An 18,896-nucleotide genomic window follows, 5' to 3' on the forward strand; every position below is an offset into this window, starting at 1 on the left:
CTTTGGAGGAGAGCCGATTTGTTGGCTCTCTGTCTAGAGGTTGCAGCACGGAGAATCATCTCTACAGATTGAGGTTGTCGGAAGTGGCTGCCCATTTCGACTTTGATAATGCAGAGGAGTGGAATGATGAAGCCGAAGAAGTGATGATAGATGACGACATTAGGATGGCCCCTAAGGAAGGAGTTGTGGTTATTGGTCCGTGTGGCCGCGGTAGTTTGAATGATAATCAGACGTTATTTCGCATCCTTTATCGTTCTAATTCGATTGGGCTTTCTTATAGAGTGTGTGATTCTTTCTGTTTGGAGGTGGTTGATGGATACCCTAAAGAGGATTACGCTTTTGCTAATTTGGCCAAAATATGCTTTGGAAATTTTGGTTTCTGTATGGATTCAATTGATTCTTTTGGAGGGTTGAATCGATATATGGCTTCTATTTCTGCTCGTTGGGGAGTAATGTCCACGGGGGGTTTGAAACACAATTTATCATCTTTTACAGTGGTGGAATATCCATTAATGGATTTTCGCCATTTACCGCATCTGGAGTTGGGGGTTGGCAGCCCCTGCGTCCGGCCTATCGAAGGTATGAACTCTTCTAATTATGTTATGGGTAATGATTGTTTTTATTCTGGTGTTGAAATGCAGGATACATCCATGTGCAATAAAGCTGCTATTAGTTCTCTTGGCTGTAAAAGGACCAATGGTCCTGGTACAGACTCTTATGTCCATACATCGCCAGTCCATGATGTAGCATATGATATAAGGCGAATGTCTTTGGATGATATTGATTCTGTTTTCTCTGATTCCGTGGATCCTATCTTGGAGCAGGGGACCATGAGTTTGGAGGGGGGGAGTTCTGGGTTGGAAGCTGTAGAGGAGTCGGTGAATCATACGGTTAATGTTAGTCACAAGCTTGGCTTGATTTACCCTGGTCCTATGCCCGAGTTTAGAGACATGATTAGAGCTTCAGAGATGAGGGATACTATGGTGTCTGATAATTCGATGAGTTATTCTGATGAATCATCAAAGAGAAAATTCAGGGAGTTGGCTAGATTGAAATCCGAGGTGAATTATGGTGGGATTCAGTTGAGGAAGAGTCAAGCATTTGTCTTTCTGGAAGGAAAAAGAGTGCGAGGAAGGGGAGGAAATCAGTTAAATTAGTTTCCTTATGAAGATACTATCTTGGAATTAATGGATTGGGATCTCTGGCAAAGAGGGCTCAAGTTAAAGGGTTAGTTAAAAAGTCAAAACCGGATCTTATCTGTATACAAGAAACCAAATTGGAGGTTATTGATAGGAGTATGGTAAAAAGTCTTGGTGTTGGTTCGCATTGGGGTTTCTCTTTTGTTGAAGCTATTGGTGCTTCGGGGGGCATTTTCATAGCTTGGGACGAATCTAATTGGGTTAGGTCCGAGGAATGGAAGGGTAGGTTTTCAATATCTATTGTCCTTCGTAGGGTGGAAGATGCGGCTGTATGCTTATTTTCTGGGGTGTATGGTCATTCTCTTTGGGCGGATAAGAGGTTGTTTTGGGAAGAGCTAAACGGAGTTAGGGATAGGTGGTCCTATCCTTGGTGTATAGGGGGTGATTTTAATGAAATTAGGTTTGTTTGTGAAAGGTTAGGATGTCAGAGAGCAAATCAAAACATGGCTGCTTTTGCAACTTTCATTTCAAAGCATAATATTATTGACCTTCCATTATCTGGAGTTAGGTTTACTTGGAGCAGAGGTGAAAGTCTTAGTAGGCTTGATCGATTTCTTATTTGTCCTGGTTGGCTGAATTTGGCTCTTGAGGTTCTCCAAAAGACTCTTGTTCACTCGGTATCTGATCATTGTCCTCTTCTCTTGGATCCTAGAATGGAGTCTTGGGGACCTCCTCCTTTTAGGTTTGAGATTTCGTGGCTTCAAATTCCCCTCATGGAGGAAAGATTGGGTGGTTGGTGGGTAGCGCATAAGTGTGAGGGTCCAGCGGATGTGGTTATTGGGCAGAAGCTTAGGTATGTAAAGAAAAAGTTAAAGGAATGGGTAGCTGAAAGAGGTCAAGCTGATTCGAGTAGAAAAGTTTGGCTAGAAAATAGAATTGGTGATTTAAATGTGTTGGAAGAATCTGGATTAGGGTCCGTAATTTCGAGGGAGGAATTGGGTAGGGTTAAAGAAGAGCATAAAGGACTGCTGCTTCATGAGGAGATAACGTGGAGGCAGAAATCGAGAGTGAGATGGTTAAAGGAGGGGGACAAAAATACGGCTTATTTTCATGCTATGGCCAGTGCCAGAAGACGGAGAAATAGGATCGAGTCTTTGGTTGACAATGGAATCAGAGTGTCAGGGAAGGATGAGGTTACTAGAGTGATCTTGGATTTTTATACGTCCCTGTACTCGTCTGAGGGTATCATGAGACCTCTTCCAGAAGATCTGGAGTTTAGTGGGCTGAATATGGCTCAGAGGGTTGCATTAGAGAGTCCCTTTGAAGAAGAGGAGGTTGAAAAGGTGTTTTCTCTATTAGTAAGGATAAGGCCCCTGGTCCTGATGGTTTTTGTTTAGCTTTCTTCCAATCCTGTTGGTCGTATGTAAAAGGGGATATCCTGAAATTTTTTGAGGAGTTCTATCATGGGTTAGCATTGGATAAAGGCACTGGGGCTACTTTCATTGCCCTTATCCATAAGGTTCCTGGTGCCTCTAAAATTTCGGAGTACCGTCCAATAAGCTTAGTGGGATGTTTATACAAAGTTTTGGCAAAGGTTCTAGCGGATCGGTTAAAGATGGTGCTTCCATCCATTATCTCAGATTGCCAAAGTGCTTTTGTGGCTAATAGGCAGATTCTTGACTGCTCATTAGTTGCGAATGAGGCCATTGACTTTTATCTTAGAAATGGCATGGGAGGTTTTATGTGCAAATTGGATATGGAGAAGACTTATGATAGGGTGGAATGGGATTGCTTAGATTACTTGCTTGGAAGAATGGGGTTTGGAAGTAAATGGAGAGAATGGATGAGGGGTTGTGTCTCTTCGGCTTGGTTTTCCATTCTGATTAATGGGTCCCCTAAAGGATTTTTTAAGTCATCTCGAGGACTTAGGCAGGGTGACCCCTTATCCCCTTTTCTTTTTGTCATCGTGGCGGAGACTCTTAGCAGATTGATGAATAAAGGGAGTGGGTTGGGCTTATTCAATGGTTTTAAGATTGGAAGCCAGCAGGTAGAAGTGTCTCATCTTCAATTTGCTGATGATACGATCCTGTTTTGTGAACCAAACATGATCCAAGCGATGAATTAAAAATCTTCCCTTAGATGTTATGAGTTGATTACGAGGCAGAGATCCAATTTTCATAAATCTAGATTATATACCCTAAACATCCCGCAGGATGAGGCGCTTGAATTGGCTAAGACTCTGGGTTGTCAGCTTGATCAATTGCCTTCCTCATACCTGGGACTCCCATTGGGGGTGGGGAGACCAAAAAAATCTTTGTGGGATCCTGTTGTAGAGAGAATTGAAAGGAGGTTGGAATCATGGAAAAGAAATCTTGTTTCTAGAGGGGGAAGGCTTGTGTTGGTTAAGGCGGTGTTGGCCAATATTCCCATATATATTTTTTGTCTTTGTTTAAATGCCCGGTCAGCGTTGTATCGCGTATTGAACAAATCCAACGTAGATTTTTATGGGGAGGCAATGAAAGGAAAAAGGGTATTTCTTTGGTCAGTTAGAAAAGTGTGTGCTTACCTGTTAAGAATGGTGGTTTTGGTATTAGGAGAGTGAAAGAATTTAATCATGCCTTGTTAGGAAAATGGTTATGGAGGTTCGAGGAGAAAAATTCTCAGTTGTGGGTTAGGGTAATTGGGAGTAAATATGGGTGCAAGCCGGGAAAGTGGGAATCTAAAAACCATTTCAAGAAACAAGGTTTGACTGTTTGGCGTGACATTTTGAAAATGTCATTTGCTTTTCTTTTGAGGGTTAGATTTAGAGTGTATTCGGGGGATCGAATAAAATTTTGGAGGGATGTGTGGTGTGCTGAGGAGCCTCTTATGAGTTTATTCCCAAATTTATATCGTGTAGCCGCTGAGAAAGAGAGTTTTGTTTCTGAATGCTTTTCTCGAGAAGGGGGTAGTTTAGTTTGGTCCCCTAGGTTTAGAAGGAATTTCTTTGATCGGGAGCTAGAGTCGGTTGCCCAATTTCTTAAGCTTTTAGATGGTTGCTACATTAAGAGAAGCGGTATGGATAAAAGAGTATGGATTGCGGAATCGTCTGGTTTTTTCTCTGTCAAATCTTTATATTTCAGCTTGTTGCCTTGCAGTGTATCCTCCATTTCAGCCGAGGTATGGAAATTTCATTGCCCGCCTAGAGTTGGTTTTTTCGGATGGGCGGTATGTCGTGATCGGATTCAAACGATTAACTTCCTCCGGAAGCGCGGTATGATGCTTGTTGACCATTGCCCCCTCTGCTTGAAAGATGGTGAATCTGTGGATCATCTCTTCATGCATTGCTCCTTTACGCGTCATATGTTGGATTTTTCCATTTTCTATTCCAGAGTTGATTCTTCTTTGGACCTTTGTGCTATGGAAGAAGAAGGGCAAAGTATTGTGGAATTTGTGTCTTCTTGCAACATGGTGGGTGATATGGAAAGAGAGAAACTCCCGTGTCTTTGAAGGGGTTGCAAAATCTCCGTATTGGATATATATGAAAATTATTGCGCTCACTATTTCATGGGCGAGAAGTTTACCGGCTTTCCGTTTTGTATCGGCCTTTGACTTATGGGAGGGTTGGAGGATTGTTTGCTTTAGTAGGAAGATCCGGCATCCGATTGTTCAGAGATGGGAGGCTCCGCCTATTGAAATGTTCAAAATTAACTTTGATGGGTCGAATATTGGGAACCCGGGCCCGGCCGGTGTTGGTGGGTTGTGTCGGGATGCTTGTGGTGAAGTTATATGGGCTTTTGCCGGCCCTCTTGGAGTTTGTGATGCCTCGGAGGCCGAGGTGAGGGCGGTTTATCATGGCATAAAAAGGCTTGAGAGAGATAGCATGGATATCACTATTGTGGAGGGAGATTCTTTGAATGTGATTAAATGGTTGAAGGGGTTGGTGTCGCCTCCTTGGAGATTTTCTTCTATTTTTGATGAAATAGATGATTTAATTGCAGGCTCATCTATTGTTTTCAATCATGTTCGGCGATCTGCTAATGGGGAGGCGGACTCCTTGGCTAGAAGTGGGGTTAGGAGGTTGGAGTTGGAGTGGTTTGACTTCCTTCCTTCCTGAGATTTGTCTTTCTTGTTATTGTTGTTTTATTTTCTTGTAATTTTGGTTGAGGCCCACCTCGGTCCCCTTCCTTTTTAATGAATTCATCTTGCCATTTCAAAAAAAATAAAATAGTGAGAAGTAGTGGTTTGTTGCCAACCTCGTAGAGTAGTGGGAGGGGGTGTCATTACCAATATAGAAAGAAAAGAAAGAAGAGAGGGAAAAGAAAGAAAGAGAGAGAAAAGGCAAAATTTTCGGTGACGAATTCAACAACTTTTGAGAAATTTGGCATTGAAGGTACAAGGAAGGAACATGGATGCTACTTCATCAAACATGCAATAATTACCTATGAATCTTGTCTGGTAATCTTTAGGGATCGTGATGCTAAATTGGCAACTAAACACCATAAATCGACACCCCCCGAGCTTACCCGATGCTCGGTTTACGGGTGATTGCACGCATCCGTAGGGAATAGTCATGTTGTAAATGGGGTGAGGATACCTTTAGGGGTGCAACTCGGGTCGGTTAGGAACCCTTTTTTCCAACCCAAACTCGACCTGACTCGAGGAACTCTTTTTTCCAGCCCGAACCCAACCCGAGTTCAACCCAACCCAAACCGAGTTTTTAAGCGTTACTAAAAAAAAAATGCCGGGTTTCACACGGGTAGGGTTGCCCAAACCCTCAACCCGGACTCGACTTGAACTCAACCCGGGTTGGGAACACTCAACCCGAACCCGACCTGATTTTTTTTTTCCGGGTTGAACCTGATTCGAGTTGCACCCCTAATACCCTGGGCTTATAAAAAATAATATAGTTATCAAAAGTGCATTTTCTTGGCTAGCTCGGGAAATCCTTGATGATGCCAAGCATGCAACAACCAAACAATATCTTGGCTGCTATGGATGCCAACCTCCGAGGATTGAAATTTTTGTTTGAACTCCAATGGACGAGTCTCCTCCCATTAAGGACTGAACCTTTTGTTGTAGAAATAAGACAGAACAAAAGACTTAATTGGGCAGGGCACTTCCAGAAACCTATCTTTAAGATAGTAATTTTCCACGTATAGATGCAGATGGACCCTTGAAATTCTATCTCTAGGATACAATGCCCAACTGAGAATTTTAACAGGGCTGCACTTCCTGTATTCTCACGAATCATAACCCACTCAGAAAAAAAATTGTTTAAACTTATATGAAAGAGAGAAGTGAACAATTGAAGAAGTAAAATTTTTAGCAAACTCGGATCGAGTCTTTTTATAGACTCTGAATCGGTGCTAAGAGACCCTCTCATGAAGAGACTCGCACCCTTTTAAAGAAGAGGCGTATCTCTTCAAATATAGTCATTTAACAGAAAACTGTTTCGGCAATTAAAACGTTTTTGTTTAAATGACAGTTATAGCCGTTAGGCCTTAACCGTCTTTTTATTTCTTCTTCTTCTTCTTATTACTTGAAGTTCTTTCATGGTGCTCTCTCAAAGAGAAAGAGCTCAAAAGAACTTGAATGAGGTGAGTGAAACCATCTCCTATTTATAGATGAAGGAGTGAAGGGGTTTGAAATCCAAATCTCCATGTCGGATTCACTAAATTTCAAATAATTTATACCAAAGCATTTGAAAAGATTTCAAATGAAAAAGATGGAAGAAACTTTGCACAATTTTCAAGACTTTGATTTTTCCCTTCAAATTAATGGAGGGAACTTGCACAAGTCTAAAAAATTTTTGCCTTTTCCCTTCAAAATATATTATTGTAATATAATATAATTAATAATACCAATTACATTATTAGTAATATAATAATTTATAATATATAACACCTTTCTCTTAATGATTTGAACCGTTCATTTGAAAAATCTTGCTTTGGTTTGGATCTCCTATGAAAAAAAAAATTAAGCCAATTGCTCATCCTAACATCCAATAATACTAACTTTTTCCTCATTGAACACATACCATAAAAAACTATATGTTAAAAGTGTAAATGGAGGTTTCACATGGTATCAGAGCAAAGTTTTAAAGTATAAATGATTAGATAAGACTAACAGCATAAGCTTTTTAGGTAATTGTATTATATAGAAAATAGTTCACATTCTGAAGTTAAGATTGCATGATTAGCCTAATTTTTGGACTATAGTGAATCCAAAGCAAGACCTATCAAATGGATGATTCAGATCATTCAAAGGTGGGATCCACTATGTTGTTGTGGGCGTGGGCGTGGGCGTGGGCGTGCCTCAAGATGAAAATCATTAGTTTATTACCAATTCGGAAACTGTGGACCCTCCGTGAATGGGTGTGGGTCCCATTTCCTTGCCTCCAATGGGGAATGAGCATACAAAACTTATTGAACATGACCCCACCTATTTTAATGATCTAAACCGTTTATTTCTTCATCCCCACCCACGTAATCATCCTAACCCTGATAAATGAATTCAAAAAACAACAATACAAAAACCACCACAAATGGAAGGATTGTAATAATCCCACGGAGAACAGTTTTGGCCCTTTTGGGGCACGATTGGATACACATGCCAAGTACTAGTTCAAATTAAATTCACATCACGGTTGTTACGATCTAGGGCTATCACCTCTAGGCACCGATATCCTTTCATGTTGGACGGTCCGATTTGCGTGCATACTTTTAGGAAGAAGCGTAACATCTTCAATGACATGAGGATCCAAATTGTTTGCTCGACCCAATGTGAAATAAGGGGTTCAACTCGGGTTGATTTTTGGGAATTCGGGGAGAGGTTTTACCTTAAAATTGGGTTGATTCTAATTTATATTTTTTTAGCAAAAGCTTAACCAATCCGGCCAAAGTTGCAACCCTAGGATGAAAAACCATGCATGAAAAATATTACGTTTATGATAAGCATGACTTTTCAAGGGAAATGTTATCAGCACTACTTTATTTTGATTATTAAAAGTAAGGTATGGCCCGCACCATAGGATTATCCAAACCGTCCATTAGATGGGCCACAGCCTAAATAGGTTGTGCCCCAAAAATCATTTCTATAGGCTATAGGCTGATCCTAACCCTCCGATCTGAAAGTTAGAGGGTTGATTCTAACCTATCGGAGGGTTAGAATCAACCCATGGATTAATTTTTGGAGCACAACCGATTTAGGCTATGGCCCATCTAATGGACGGTTTGGATCATCCTAGGGTGTGGGCCATACCGTACTTTTAATAAAGTGAGGAGTGCCCCCATCAAAATACAGTAGTGCTGAAAACATTTCCCTTTTTCAAAGATTAAAAGTCGAGGGCCCACCTCGAATGAAAACCCTCCAAATAGGATGGTTCAGATCGAATGGGAGAGTATACATAATCAAAAGGGTTTCCTTAACAAAATGGTAGACGCGCAGCCAATGAGAGCCCCTTTTCACCCCATTTTTACAAGGGCGTCCTTCAGTCTAACATCGGCACCCCTATATTTCTGCAAAGTGTGACGCGCCTAAAAAAGTAGAAACCTTGTTGACTTTGAAGAAATCAACCAATAAGGGCGTCCTTGAAGGTGATTTTTGCAAGTGCGCCCTTCATTCTATCATTCGTCCAGTAAAATTCACTCCCCAAAGAAGGGAATCCAACCAACCAAGAAACGTGGCGAAAAATAAACTATTTAGATTGCAACTTATACACGTGTATGGATATGATAAGTCCTTATATACGTTGTCAGTAATCTACCATCTACGGACACGTGTTACACGCTTGAAGCCACGTGGCATCCTCTGCTTCTATAAAATGATCTTATCCCTTATCCCAATCCCAGACTATTCTAGACTAGAAATCTAGACCTTTCTGGAACAACAATCTCTCTCTATTTCAACACTCAGTTTCATTTCTTCGTCACCATTCCGAAATCTCTCAATAGAGTTAGAAAAAAAAAAATTTCAAAAAATGGGTACGAATTTGTTCAAGAAGAAGGAGAAATCATTAGAAAAGAGCCCAAAATCTAGGCCGGAATCCTCTTCCTTAGCACTCAGAACCCAAGATTCCGGCGACCTCCGAAAAGTATTCGAAAAATTCGATACAAATGGCGATGAAAAGATATCATTTTCGGAGCTCGAATCGATGCTACAATGCCTAGGTAGTTCATGTTCTAAGGAGGAGGTGGAATTAATGATGAAAGCCGCGGATTTGGATGGAGATGGGTATATAAATTTGGAAGAATTTATGGTTGTGAATAGGTCGGAGAGTGATTCTGGGAAATGTATTGAGGATTTGAGGAATGCTTTTACTATATTTGATAGGGACAAAAATGGGTTGATCTCTGCACATGAGCTCCACCATGTTTTATGTTCAATGAGGGAGAAAACATCAGTAGGTGAGTGTAAGAAGATGATAGAGGGAGTTGATAGGAATGGAGATGGTGGTGTGAATTTCGAAGAGTTCATACAAATGATGACTAGAGCTTGATTTCGTGATCAAAATATTGTAATTGATATGTGAACTTTTGTTCTATAGATACTTGTAATTAAAATGCCATGATTTTTTGGTTTCCATTTACATTGTTTTAGATCTGTTGTGAAATTAAAAAAAGTGAATTTTTGCTCAAGAAGTTTCTTGCTCTTACATTGGAGTTTCTTGCTTCTTCTTCACAGCTCTTCCAAATAGAGAATAACAAATCCCAAAGAGTTACTTCTTGTTTGTGGGTATATAAAACTCAGTTTGCCTTGATTTTCTTTGATTGTTTTCCTTATGACACAAGGTTTCCTTTGTAAATTGTAGAAACTTCCATGATTCAAAAACTTGACTGGACTCAAAAGTGAGCGCCAAGTCAGAGTCAACTCGGTGTACTCATTCACGAGTCGACAAAAACTCTATAGCGGAGTTTTCATTAGAAAATTACCCACATGAAATTGTTAAAGCACTGAACTCAGTTTGAATTGAGTCGACTCCTCATGGTTTTAGTTCTAAACAGTCCCCGTTTTTTAGCTTTTTGCTCAATATTTGAACCCATTGGAGAATTGGATGACCACAATGCCCCGGTCTAGATAAAACAAAAAACAAAATTTAAAAAAACTTAGGCCAAAAGATGCTCACAAGACTGAGGATAAAACAAGAACTTCATCTAATCTTTTTATAACCCAGAATCTATCAAGAACTTCATCTGATTAGAAATAACATCGGCAACTAAATATTAGAGGTAGAACCATGATGGGTTCTTTTAAAAGGGTCCCTCGCCGGCCAGATATTCGTCGATCATATCCCTATCTGGAATGGGATCATGGTCTATATGAGAAAAATCATCGATCAATGTTGAGGTTGATCCATACAAATGTAATGGTGATGTATCAACCATGTCGGCATCTAGAATTGATCCAAGTGCGAAAGAATTTGATGCAGATGCTATTGGCCACTGATTAGATGACTGTTCTTCATTAGGACGACCAGTTAATGTCTGTTCCCAAAATGGGTCCACGGGGAGGTTAGATGGGCCTTCTCCTTGTAGGCCCCTGTTACTCTCCTTGATTACACAGAGGGCCCACTCATCACACTGCACAAAAAAATAAGCATTTTAATTTAATTTAACAGTGTTAATTAGGGTTTAGTTAGAGCAGATAAGATTTTATAACAGTAAACACTCACAAAATTGGAATTTAAATTTTTTTTTTTTTTTTAGAAGCTTTTCATGCTCTTCATACAGGAGTGCTGAATATGTTATAAGCACTGCTATTGTATTTTGATGATGACACTCCTCTATTTATTAAAAGTACAGTATGGCTCGCACCATAGGATGATCCAAACCGTCCATTAGATGAGCCACAGCCTAAATAGGTTGTGCCCCAAAAAATTATTTCCATAGGTTGACCATAACCCTCTGATCTGAGTGTTAGAGGGTTATAGAGGGTTAGGATCAACCCTCTAACATTCAGAATGGAGGGTTAGGATCAACCTATGGAAATAACTTTTGGGGCACAACCAATTTAGGTTGTGGCCCATCTAATGGACGGTTGGGATCATCCTATCGTGTGGGCCGTACTGTACTTTTAATAAAGTGAGGGGTGCCATCATCAAAATACAATAGTCCTGATAACATTTCCCTGATTTTATTGGACTTGCTAGGCCATTCCTATGGGCTCACTTTTCCATAAAGTATATGATCCAGACCCTACTCCGTAGGATGATACAAACCATTCATTTGTTAGGCCGCCACATAAATCATCTGCATAGGATGATCCTAAGTCCTAACCCTCTGATCTGTAGAGGGACTGCAGATAATTGAAACTTCTATAGATTGGAGGATTGGATAATCCTGTGGAGATGATTTTTGGGGTGAAACTTATTTACGTTGTGGCCCGACAATTGAACGGTTTGGATCATCTTACGAAGTGAGCCCTCCATTACTTTTTAGAAAATACTAAGTATAAAATCTCCTATTTGACAGACATTGACTCTCAAATCAAAGCCGAAATCCAAGTTTACCTTGTTGGACAGAGTGTATTCGTGCATATTCCATCTAGACTCTCTCTTCGACGTTTGATCTACTTTCATTCGAACACTAGAGGTGTCTTGAATCCTATAACACTTCCTTCAGAGTTGGTGATTTCCCGGGTTTCATTTGTAACCTTCCAATGTCCACATCCAACAGATCGGTTCACCCTCTTCTTACCAAATGTCATTCTCTTTCCAAACAAATGATACCACTTTGTCCTCTTCCGATCAACATAGTTAGCTTTTACACCTGTGTATGTGCACAAATTGCAAACGAGATATTTTCTTCATTTTCAAAAATAATGTTTATATTTGCAAGAATTATTTATTGGGGGTGTATGATCTTGGTTTGGAGTCTAATAGCCATTGTTCTATGGTTTCGGCTGGCCCACAATATTGATCCTTAGGAAATGATATATTCATCCTCTTGGTCTTCCCCGGGCCACCCCGTTGTAGTGTAAAAAGAGTTCCATAAATAAAGTAGAGGGGTCGCCTCAGGAAGAAAAGGGGCCAGATATATCGCTTCCCCTTAAAAATCACATTCACAGTCGCCGAGAAAAATAAAAGAAATCAATATGGGGCTGTTTGGATACGCGGATTTTAGAATATTGGATTTCCTCAAAATCGTAGTTGGGAGATGAGAGAAGAATGACCTCCGGCTCTCTTTCCGACAGAAAGAAGGGCGAGAAAACAGAAAACGACAGCGGGTCTCCTCCGATCCTCTCGTCTCCCGACTACAATTTGAACGAAATCAAAGTTCTAAAATCCGCAGATCCTAATGGCCCCTAAAAACTGATATTTGGACTACCATGTTTTGATAATGAGAAGAACTCACATTGTCTTGACCTTTTTAATTGATATTTAGACTACCACGTTATGATAATGAGAAGAACTCACATTGTCTTTACTTTTTTAATTGGAGCTGACCTTTTTGGGAATTGTAATAGGTTTTAACAGTCGGTTAAATAATATAAGACAAGGTGAGTGAGATTTGCTAACCACTTTCGCCGACAGGCATTTCGAGTCTGGCTGTGGCTGTTGCATGTGAGAGCAGCCACCTCAGATGACTAAATGAATAAGACCAAATGTACTTAAAATGAGCCTGTGTGGTTGCTCTCATGCAACAACCAGCCTCAAAATGCCTTTATACGAAAGTTGCTAGCACATCTCTAGATCAAATATGCCTACCTGAAAGCAACTTCCAAGGTTCGACCTTATAGACTTCAGCCGCCGTTACCGCATTCGACGGCAGAGGGACTTCATAGACAAAAATCTGGAGGTAAGTGAATAATTCTTCATCATATGGCATGAATTTGTAACCAAATGGAGCTTCCATTTGAATTTCAATTAGACAGAAAAATACAAAGTGCAAGGAGTTTCTTCAATGTGTTCCATGGTTAATTTGCGTTTTTAATTATATAGACAAATTTTGCCTTCACCTTGAACGGTTGGATACTAATAACCTTATACCATGAGGGTTTGGTTATTAATAACTTTACACCATGTGGGTTGGGTTAAATTCATGAGGTATGTGTTGTGTGGGAGGGAAACTTTTCTCTCTACTTTTTGGGCTATGACAATAGAATATAAAGAGATTATCTATAGTGTCAAGGGTTTGTTCCTCAACTCAATCCCAGCTTACTAACCGACAAAAAAAAAGATCCATATATGAATGGATGGCTATGCATATAAAATTTTGAACAGAGATTTCAAACGTCCACACATCATAGGGTGCCACAAGGCTAGACCTTCCAAGTTCATGCCCTACACAGATAAGGGAGGAAAATTGGCCGGGAGATTTTATATGATGTGTGGGCTGTATAAACCCGTATTTTTCAAAAAGGGTGGTAAGGCCCATTCCATAGGATGATCCAAACCTTCCATTGGTTGGGTCACAAAATGGAAGGTTTGGATCGTCTTATGGAATGGGCCGTACCGTACATTTTGAAAAATACCCACACATCATATAAAATCTCTGTTGGTACTTTTTTGAAAAATACGGGGATATATATTCCTTTGTGCATCCAAACAGGCCTTTGATGACTTGGTGTGCACCATTTTGTCATGAACTCATGATTGAGAACTCTATATGTAGTGCAATAGTTCACACACGGAAGTTAAGATTGCATGATTGGCCTAATTTTCGGACTATAGTAGATCCAAAGCAAGACCTATCAGATGGACGATTCAGATCATTCAAAGGTGGGATCCGTTATGTTGTTGTGGTTGTTAGCTTCATTCCCATTCGGAAAATGTGGGTCCTCCTTAAATTACTGTGGGTCCCATTTCCTTCCCTTCAATGGGGAATGAGCATACACAACTTAGTCCACATGGCCCTCTTTGAAACTTCAGCTCCTAGCTACTACGTTAATAGCTCATTTTAAGAGAAAACTAACCTAATATACGTCTTCACCTGATTACAACAGTTTCCCATAACTTTGTCTAACATAGAAACAGTGCCATGAGGCCCGATTAGTCGTTACTTTGCAAAATAAATGGTGAATAGCAGACCCCCAACCGCCCCCCGCCCCCTGGTCTCTCTCTCTCTCTCTCTCTCTCTCTCTCTCTCTCTCTCTCTCTCTCTCTCTCTCTCTCTCTCTCTCTCTCTGAATGGATTGTCATGAGAGCTCTTATTCAGAATTTTTCTTATCATTGGCATGGGGTTAATTGATATAAGAGTTTCTTAATTGGAGATCAACCTCACCTCAGATCCTTGTGTGCTTTCTTGGGAGGGTTAAGTGTTCTTCCTTGTCTTAATTAATTTGTCTGTTAATTAAGCATGCCGTGAAGACCCATCCAATTTATCACAATTTTGGAAGAAATTAGTGTTAAGCATGCCATGAAGACCCATCCAATTTATCACAATTTTGGAAGAAATTATAGTGTTGGTACGGAGAAATTATATGTTACGTGCCTAATCGGCCGTAACGGAAATAAACAAAAAGAAAATAGAAATGAGGGGGAAAGAGGTTGATTCGAGGCAACCGAACCTCCTAATGGCTCAAATTGAGAGGAACCATAACTCTCTTAGAAACATAGTTTCTCTTTTACTGTAAATTCTCTTCCCTTTATTATTGATAAAGAGGCCCTTTAAATAGAAGAGCTACATCCCATGTAATAGCACGACCCGAAAGATAACTAACAAAGTGAAAAATTAGGAAAAGTGATAACAGCTACGATTCCATATAACAAAGTAACAAACACAACTCTAAAGGACTCAAATTAAATATTTAAAAGCCTAAAGCTTGGGAGATTTATTTGGAGAAGATTTACAGCCGTTTTTTTGGGGAATCTGTATTTAGCACGTATCATTATATGGTGCCCTAGCATGAAGTCCAATGTAGGCGGTACCTCAGAAGTACCACTTTTGATATTTGATCCATCAATAGTCTCTTAAGAAGTCATACTTGGGCACCATATAAAATCACTGGGGAAATAAATGGGCCCTGCCTATTTTAATGATCTAAACCATTTATTTGTTGGTCCGCGCAATAGATAGGCTGTGGCCTAAAAATCATTCATAGAATCATCTTAATCCTGTGAGACATTAATTCTAGAAACAATGGTACGAAAACCCTCACAAAATCAAAGGGTCATGACTCTTAATTATACCTGGCAAACAGGCGGGCCGGGCTGGGTTTGACCTAGCCCGTACGGGTCCGGGTCAAACGGGCCCGGAAAATTTTACGGGTCACTAAGCTTGGACCTACACCCGGCCCGTACGGTCCGGGTCGACCCGCAGGTCACCCGGATTTTTGACATATTTTTCAAGATGTTTTTTTGTTTGTATAGGGATTTGTTAGCCACCTTCGCCAACCATTTATGTTGACTGTTTAAGAGATTTGTCTTATTGTCGATGTGATGCAAACTGCAAAGATCAGCAGAAGTACTATTTGTGAAAAGGTGGCTAGCAATAAATAATAGCAATAATTAATAATCATGGTGTACTAAATTTTAAATGAGAAATTACGGAAAAATGGAAGCAAAGTAGAAAAATTACCAAAAAAAAACTGAAAGAATGTTCTAAAATATGACAATTACGGATAAAACTACATAGAAAAAGAATTATGACAATTACGGAAAAAAAGGTCAAAAGTGCCAAAATAAAACCTTCTGCACTTCTCTACGGGCACCCGTAGGTCCACCCGGCCCGGCCCAGTTTTGACAGGTCGGGTGGACCCGTGGGTCAATTTCAAATGGGTCACTGATTGGTGACCTTGACCCGTAATTTACGGGCGGGGCAGGTGGACCCGTGGGTCCGGGTCACTTTTTGCCAGGTCTACTCATAATCATCCTAGGGAGAAGAACACTTGTGGGGCAGGATGGGTTACACGTGCGAAGTACACGTTCAGAGTTAAAGTTCACGTGATGGTTATAAGATCTAGGGCTATCACTCCCTTTGATCCTCAACCGTCGGATTTGTGTGCAGATTTCTACCCCAACAAAGCCAACCTTTCCAATCACTTTATTGTTCACAAGCGGGACCCATCTTTAGGAAGGAGCATAACATCTTCAATGGCAGAGGATCCATATTTTTCACTGATCATGCCTGAAAAATATTCCATTTATACTATGATTAGGATGATTTCTAAATTTCGTTGTTTATCCCCTAAAGTGCTCCATATAAGCACTAGTTAGTGTTTCATTATTATCATACTAAATTAGTGAAAATTCTAAATTTCTCATCTTTCTACACTATAAGGGGGTGGCCCCAGGAAGAAAAGGTGGCAGAGTAAAGACTAAAGATGAAGAGAATACCATTGAAAAAGCTGACATTTTCCCTTTTCGCAATAAGGGATATGGAGGAATAAAAAGGAGCTCTCTCTCTCTCTCTCTCTCTCTCTCACACACACACACACACACACACTCTCAAACCCTTATCTAAAATAAAGAGTATTAATATTGAGGTCATTTCGATGAAATTGGGAAGACAAACATAGATTTAGCCATAGTCTTGAAACTCCCCCGCATTATAGTAGACTCTACCGAGTTAACTCCCTTTTACCTCGGCCGCATTCTTGTTCGTGTCCACATTTTTCCCTACAAAGTCAATCAAAACTCCTTTAACTCTCCTGAGTTATGACTGAATCAACAGAGTACTCAGCCGCGTCAACCGAGTACTCGACCGCATCATGCCGAGTCGACTAGGTTTTTCTCTGGTTGTGTTTTAACCAGCATCCGTGTTTTTAAACACTGATTTTAGCTAATGTACGGTGTGGGGATTTTAAGAGACCAAAAATTTTATTGTGAAATCTTAATATATTCTTGAAAACATTATACCATACACACTACCTTTATATACCACTAGTTGATTCTAACATTTATATCCTTGTTCGTCTTGTTTGCAACTCGTGGTCCCATAAAAAAGAATCGGAAAGGGCAAAATGATAGATGACATAACAACACCAAAGAGAATTACACTTATTACTGCCCTGAGCTGATATGTTCACCATCTTTGATAGATACACTCCTTTTTCTATACTTTTCAACCCATAATCTGCATTTCTGTCAATGTAAAATGAGAGTAAAACCAAATTTATACTCTTTTTTAAGTGTAAAAATGGGCGTAAAATTTGTTTACACTCATCTTGCATAGAAAGAAACGGAGCCTCAACATAAAATGGGTGTAAAACATTTGTTTTACATCCATTTTTCACTTAAAATGCGCATTAAATTTGTTTTACTCCCATTTAGTGTTCAAAGAAATGCGGCCTTAAAATGTGCATAAAATTTGTTTTATGTCTGTTTTACACTGAAAGAAACAGAGCCTACAGGGAGCCCCCTTTCTTAGCAAATCCACTCCCTTTTGTTTGTCTTCTCCTGAAAATTGAAGATGAGGCATACAACCATTTTTAGGAAATGACAAACAAGAAGGGGTGAAAATGATGAAAAAGGTGGGGGGAATATCATTTCCCTTTATTTTTATTTTTTTAATTTTTTAATGGAACGTTATAGTAATCTGTTTTCCATGGTGAAGAGATTGAGGAGACAACAATGTATATTATTTATTAAACAACCCTTAGAAGATTCAAAATCTCACTTTTTTTAGATCACAATTAGGAAAGGGGACACATAAAGGACTCAATTATGGTAACCTGAATTCTAGTTATCTGAATAGTGGGTCAAAGAGTGACAATCGCTATTATGATTGTTACATGTATGATATTAAATATAGTTGGAATAATCCCGTTAATAGTTGCATTGACAGTTATCTTCATTCTCTTCATTCTGAAATCAGTGTTGAGAGTTGTATTTCAAGTAGTAGCGACAATTACGGTGACAGTTAGTCATCGGTTGATCATCCTTCCCAACGCATCGGAACGTGGTGGATATAATGGCTACCAATCATTATGAAAATCTTTCACGCTCCATCCCTGTTTTCGAACACAAGCCACTTTCTTTCCTTTAAAAGATGCAACAGGTGTTGATACCGTCCAACTTCTATACATCTTCTACACATAAACTTATTCTTCTAACATGGTATCAGAGCATTCTTTCTACAACCAGATAGCACCCGCTTTTTTGAGAAGCGGAATGAGATCGCAGCTGAGGTGGAGAGACATAACTTTGTCGGTAGAGCCTATAAGCTTACCTTCTATGAACACGACGGGCACAGATGGGCTATGACCTAGTAGACTATTGAGTGCCTTCTCCATTTCCCTTCCTTTGTTATCCTCGTCAAGCTCATAGATGGCCAGGTTAACCCCGAGCTCGCAGAAGAGCCTCTTGATGGCATGGCACATGCAACAAGAGCTCGTGCTAAAAATCACTGCCGCATTTTGGGAGGCCAATCTCAACACCCTCTCCATCACTAAAAATCGAAGGTGGTGTTCTTGACGCCCTTACAAGAAATCGAACTCAAATTCTTTGAAATACAGATGATTTTGGATAGAATATAATTGGAGTTTTTTCCGTTAGCAATGTAAATAGAGATGAACAAGTAGCAAAAGCTCTACAATGAAAAAGTGCGAAAGAAGAGGAGATATGAAGAAAATAAAAATCCTAAAATGGGTTGTGAAGAAATTCAAGAAAAAGCTCGACACTGATTGAAAACGAGCAAAATCTACTTGAATTTGGATAGAATATGTTGGATTGGAGGTTTTTTCCTATGGAAAGTAAGTTAGCTATGTAAATAGGGATGAACAAGTAGCTAGAGCTCTACAATGAAAGATGAGCTGAAGAAGAGGAAAATAGGAAGAGAATACAAATCCTTTGATGGGTTGTGGAGAAATTCAAGTAAAAATTTGGGAGAGTGAGAT

The 18,896-nt window shown here is 39.8% G+C and overlaps 2 protein-coding genes and 1 pseudogene across 2 annotated transcripts; 2 read left to right on the top strand and 1 right to left on the bottom strand.

Moving 5' to 3' along the window:
• Nucleotides 1-1,297: 1,297 nt before the first annotated feature.
• LOC143890626 (uncharacterized) lies at nucleotides 1,298-4,628 on the top strand. The gene is made up of 4 exons (XM_077395328.1): nucleotides 1,298-2,482; nucleotides 2,596-3,186; nucleotides 3,352-3,488; nucleotides 3,734-4,628. Exons 1-4 carry the CDS (start codon nucleotides 1,298-1,300, stop codon nucleotides 4,626-4,628), a joined length of 2,808 nt encoding a protein of 935 aa, XP_077251443.1.
• Nucleotides 4,629-8,983: 4,355 nt separating this feature from the next.
• On the top strand, nucleotides 8,984-9,706 carry LOC143884207 (putative calcium-binding protein CML23 pseudogene; annotated as a pseudogene).
• Nucleotides 9,707-17,967: 8,261 nt separating this feature from the next.
• Nucleotides 17,968-18,446, bottom strand: LOC143884217 (glutaredoxin-C1-like). Its single transcript, XM_077387662.1, has one exon. It carries the CDS (start codon nucleotides 18,444-18,446, stop codon nucleotides 18,135-18,137), a length of 312 nt encoding a protein of 103 aa, XP_077243777.1. The 3' UTR covers nucleotides 17,968-18,134.
• Between the last annotated feature and the right edge of the window lie 450 nt (nucleotides 18,447-18,896).

The sequence above is a fragment of the Tasmannia lanceolata genome, unplaced genomic scaffold (assembly GCF_043159265.1).
Source record: "Tasmannia lanceolata isolate RefF3 unplaced genomic scaffold, GAP_Taslan_0.1 ptg000002l, whole genome shotgun sequence".
NCBI lineage: Eukaryota > Viridiplantae > Streptophyta > Magnoliopsida > Canellales > Winteraceae > Tasmannia > Tasmannia lanceolata.